We start from the raw sequence: 2,456 nt of genomic DNA, 5'->3' as shown, positions 1-2,456 counted from the left end.
GAAAATGACTCATTTTCCAGAAAACATTTTCCAGAAGTCATTTTCCTGCTTTCCAAACGGACCCTTAAGGATTGATAGCCGAATTCTAGCCAACAGTAATGTTACCATAATACCATACCATGTTCTTGATTTCCAAAAATATTAAAATTCAAAGCTCACGCATGTGTACTAGTAAAGTAGTAAGTTCTCTTATGAATAATAGAAACCATTTTAGTCTTGTAGATAATTAGTCTTGTCAGGTTATAGATGATATTCATTGAATTGTCAGGATTAAATCAAGAAAGAAAAATTAGCATCAGTGATCAGTGGAAAACGCACCTTGGTAGAATCACCAATAACATTTGTCCGGTCACAGATGAAAAAGTAAAACAGGATTCCCCGAATTCAGACCTAAATAAGATTGTAGGGTCAAATATAAGTAAAATGAGTAGGAAATTATGTGAAACCAAACTGAATCTTCCACAACTTACATTGCTCTAAGAGTTGCCCGGTTTTCAAGCAAGAAAGAGTCCTCCATTGTAACAAACCTAGAAACAAAACAAGAAAGGTGAGTGCAAAAGATTAAAAACAAAGCAAGTCAAAGGATGAGGAGGGGAAAATCCTCCACCAAATGCATGAAAAGAAGAACATACTAACCTAATTAAGTTTGTTTTTACAGATGTACTCTGTAACTTCAAAGATGCAGATTTTGGCAGACCTCCTTCAAGCAAAACAATTCGATCTTCTTCCTTAATTGTTGTTTCATTCCCAAATTCAGTCAGGTTATTGTCTGAATGGCTGCTTCCAGAAGATCCAGCAATGCAAAAATTGAATATGAATATCAATCAGAAGGTAGACATATATTTTAATCAACCTAAAGAAAATTAACCTCACTTCTACCCTTTAATCCCTCTTTATTGGAAAATAAAACATAGTATAGATTCAAACCAGATATCCTTTTTGATTTAAAACCTTATCTATACATCAAAAACCAGAGAAATTAAAACCTCTACTTTTACATCCCCTCCTCCTGTTTAATACCTCAATGAACGAGACCATATGGCACATTTACCTCAAAACTTTTCCTAGATCTGCGACTCAACTTGTAACCCAAATTAAACAGCAAAACAACAACAACAATAATAATAATAATAATAATAATAATAATAATAATAATAATAATAATAATAATAATAATAATAATAATAATTGAAGCAGGTATTATTATGGCATCTCAAATCTGTCTTTGTCAAAGATTTGGAAAGATACAATAGAAACTGAAAAATCTGCTAGTAAAGAGATGCTAACTAAAGATAGTGGCTCCCGTCCATGTATTTACTTAAGATTCACAGTTCTCATCTTCAAATGAAGACGGTAAGGATAAATGTGAGGATATATTCCATGTATTGTCTTGTAATTATAAGCATATTAAGACAAGTCTCCAGGTTGAGAAGGAAACTTACACTTTAGAGGGTGATGATGACTTTTTATACTCTAACCATTCAGCATATAACCAGGCAATGATAACAGGGATAATTCCAAATAAAAAATGACACCTGAAACGTGATCAGCAAAACATTGTGAGAAATTACCATGAGAAAACATGGGCGCACATAAAACAATTAGAGAATGAAAAGTAGGGAGATATAATTATGCATACAGCAATGTAGCTGTAAATATATAAATCTAACAATAAAAGACACATTATATTTAGTACAAGCTAATCCAGGATTGAGATAGTATGTGAGTTGACAGACTTTTTTAAAGCAGAAGATGCAGCTATACATCTGCTAAAGCCAACACATTGTAAAATACATATAAATCAAACCCAAATTAAGGACTATACACCAATAGGCTAAATCCATTTCTAACCTAACCACAAAAAATACTGCATTCCGAACTTTGCTGCATGCTCTAAAGTTTAGAGATTGAGTTTCTTATCCAGGAAAGAGAACCTATAGACTATAGTGATCAGAGACCACGTTTATGGCGTCTCAAACTCTCGGGTGATCCAAATCTGCTGACTGCTGACCATATCGTCGTCAGATCAAGCTTTTGTTTACTTCATTCAAATTCACAAACTTCTAAACCATCCAAGTTCCAACCACAGCAATTTTCAAATAAAAACACCGAATCAGAATTATGCTCAAGCAGTGGAAACTGTACCTGCCCCGGCGTCACGGGTCCGGCGACCGCCGCCATTCTCTCGCTTCTCCACAACCGCTAAATGCTACCTGATCGGAAACCAAATCAGTTATCGGAACCGACAGCGCGCATTTGAACGCTCGCCGATCGACAAGCTGCTTTCAGGACCAATGCGTGAGTATATACAGATATCTATGCAGTGTACGTATATCCTTATCCTTATATATACGCGAGAGCGAGATGGAGCTCCGAGGCTCAAAGAGGGAAGATCTGAAGCAATGGAAAGGGGAGAGGAAGGGGCAGCTGGGATTGTGAGCGGCGTTGGACGGGGG

The 2,456-nt window shown here is 36.0% G+C and overlaps 1 protein-coding gene across 1 annotated transcript; it reads right to left on the bottom strand.

The window, feature by feature from the left end:
* Window positions 1-302: 302 nt before the first annotated feature.
* On the bottom strand, window positions 303-2,181 carry LOC109173409 (protein REDUCED WALL ACETYLATION 3-like). Its single transcript, XM_019322638.1, has 6 exons — window positions 2,146-2,181; window positions 1,640-1,665; window positions 1,443-1,535; window positions 637-777; window positions 471-527; window positions 303-390 (listed from the first exon to the last, which is right to left on the bottom strand). Exons 1-6 carry the CDS (start codon window positions 2,179-2,181, stop codon window positions 303-305), a joined length of 441 nt encoding a protein of 146 aa, XP_019178183.1.
* Between the last annotated feature and the right edge of the window lie 275 nt (window positions 2,182-2,456).

This window comes from Ipomoea nil, unplaced genomic scaffold (assembly GCF_001879475.1).
Source record: "Ipomoea nil cultivar Tokyo-kokei standard unplaced genomic scaffold, Asagao_1.1 scaffold0480, whole genome shotgun sequence".
Lineage (NCBI taxonomy): Eukaryota > Viridiplantae > Streptophyta > Magnoliopsida > Solanales > Convolvulaceae > Ipomoea > Ipomoea nil.
Note: the sequence above shows the minus strand (reverse complement) of the source record. Positions and strands in the feature narration are given on the sequence as shown.

Bases quoted from the DNA above. Each gene is read 5' to 3' on its own strand.
- LOC109173409 (XM_019322638.1), bottom strand. From the start codon at position 2,181: ATGGCGGCGGTCGCCGGACCCGTGACGCCGGGGCAG. The intron at 1,536-1,639 runs GTATGCATAATT...ATCACGTTTCAG, and splicing joins ATATTTACAGCTACATTGCT to GTGTCATTTTTTATTTGGAA. The intron at 778-1,442 runs GTAAGTTTCCTT...TTCTGGAAGCAG, and splicing joins TCATCATCACCCTCTAAAGT to CCATTCAGACAATAACCTGA.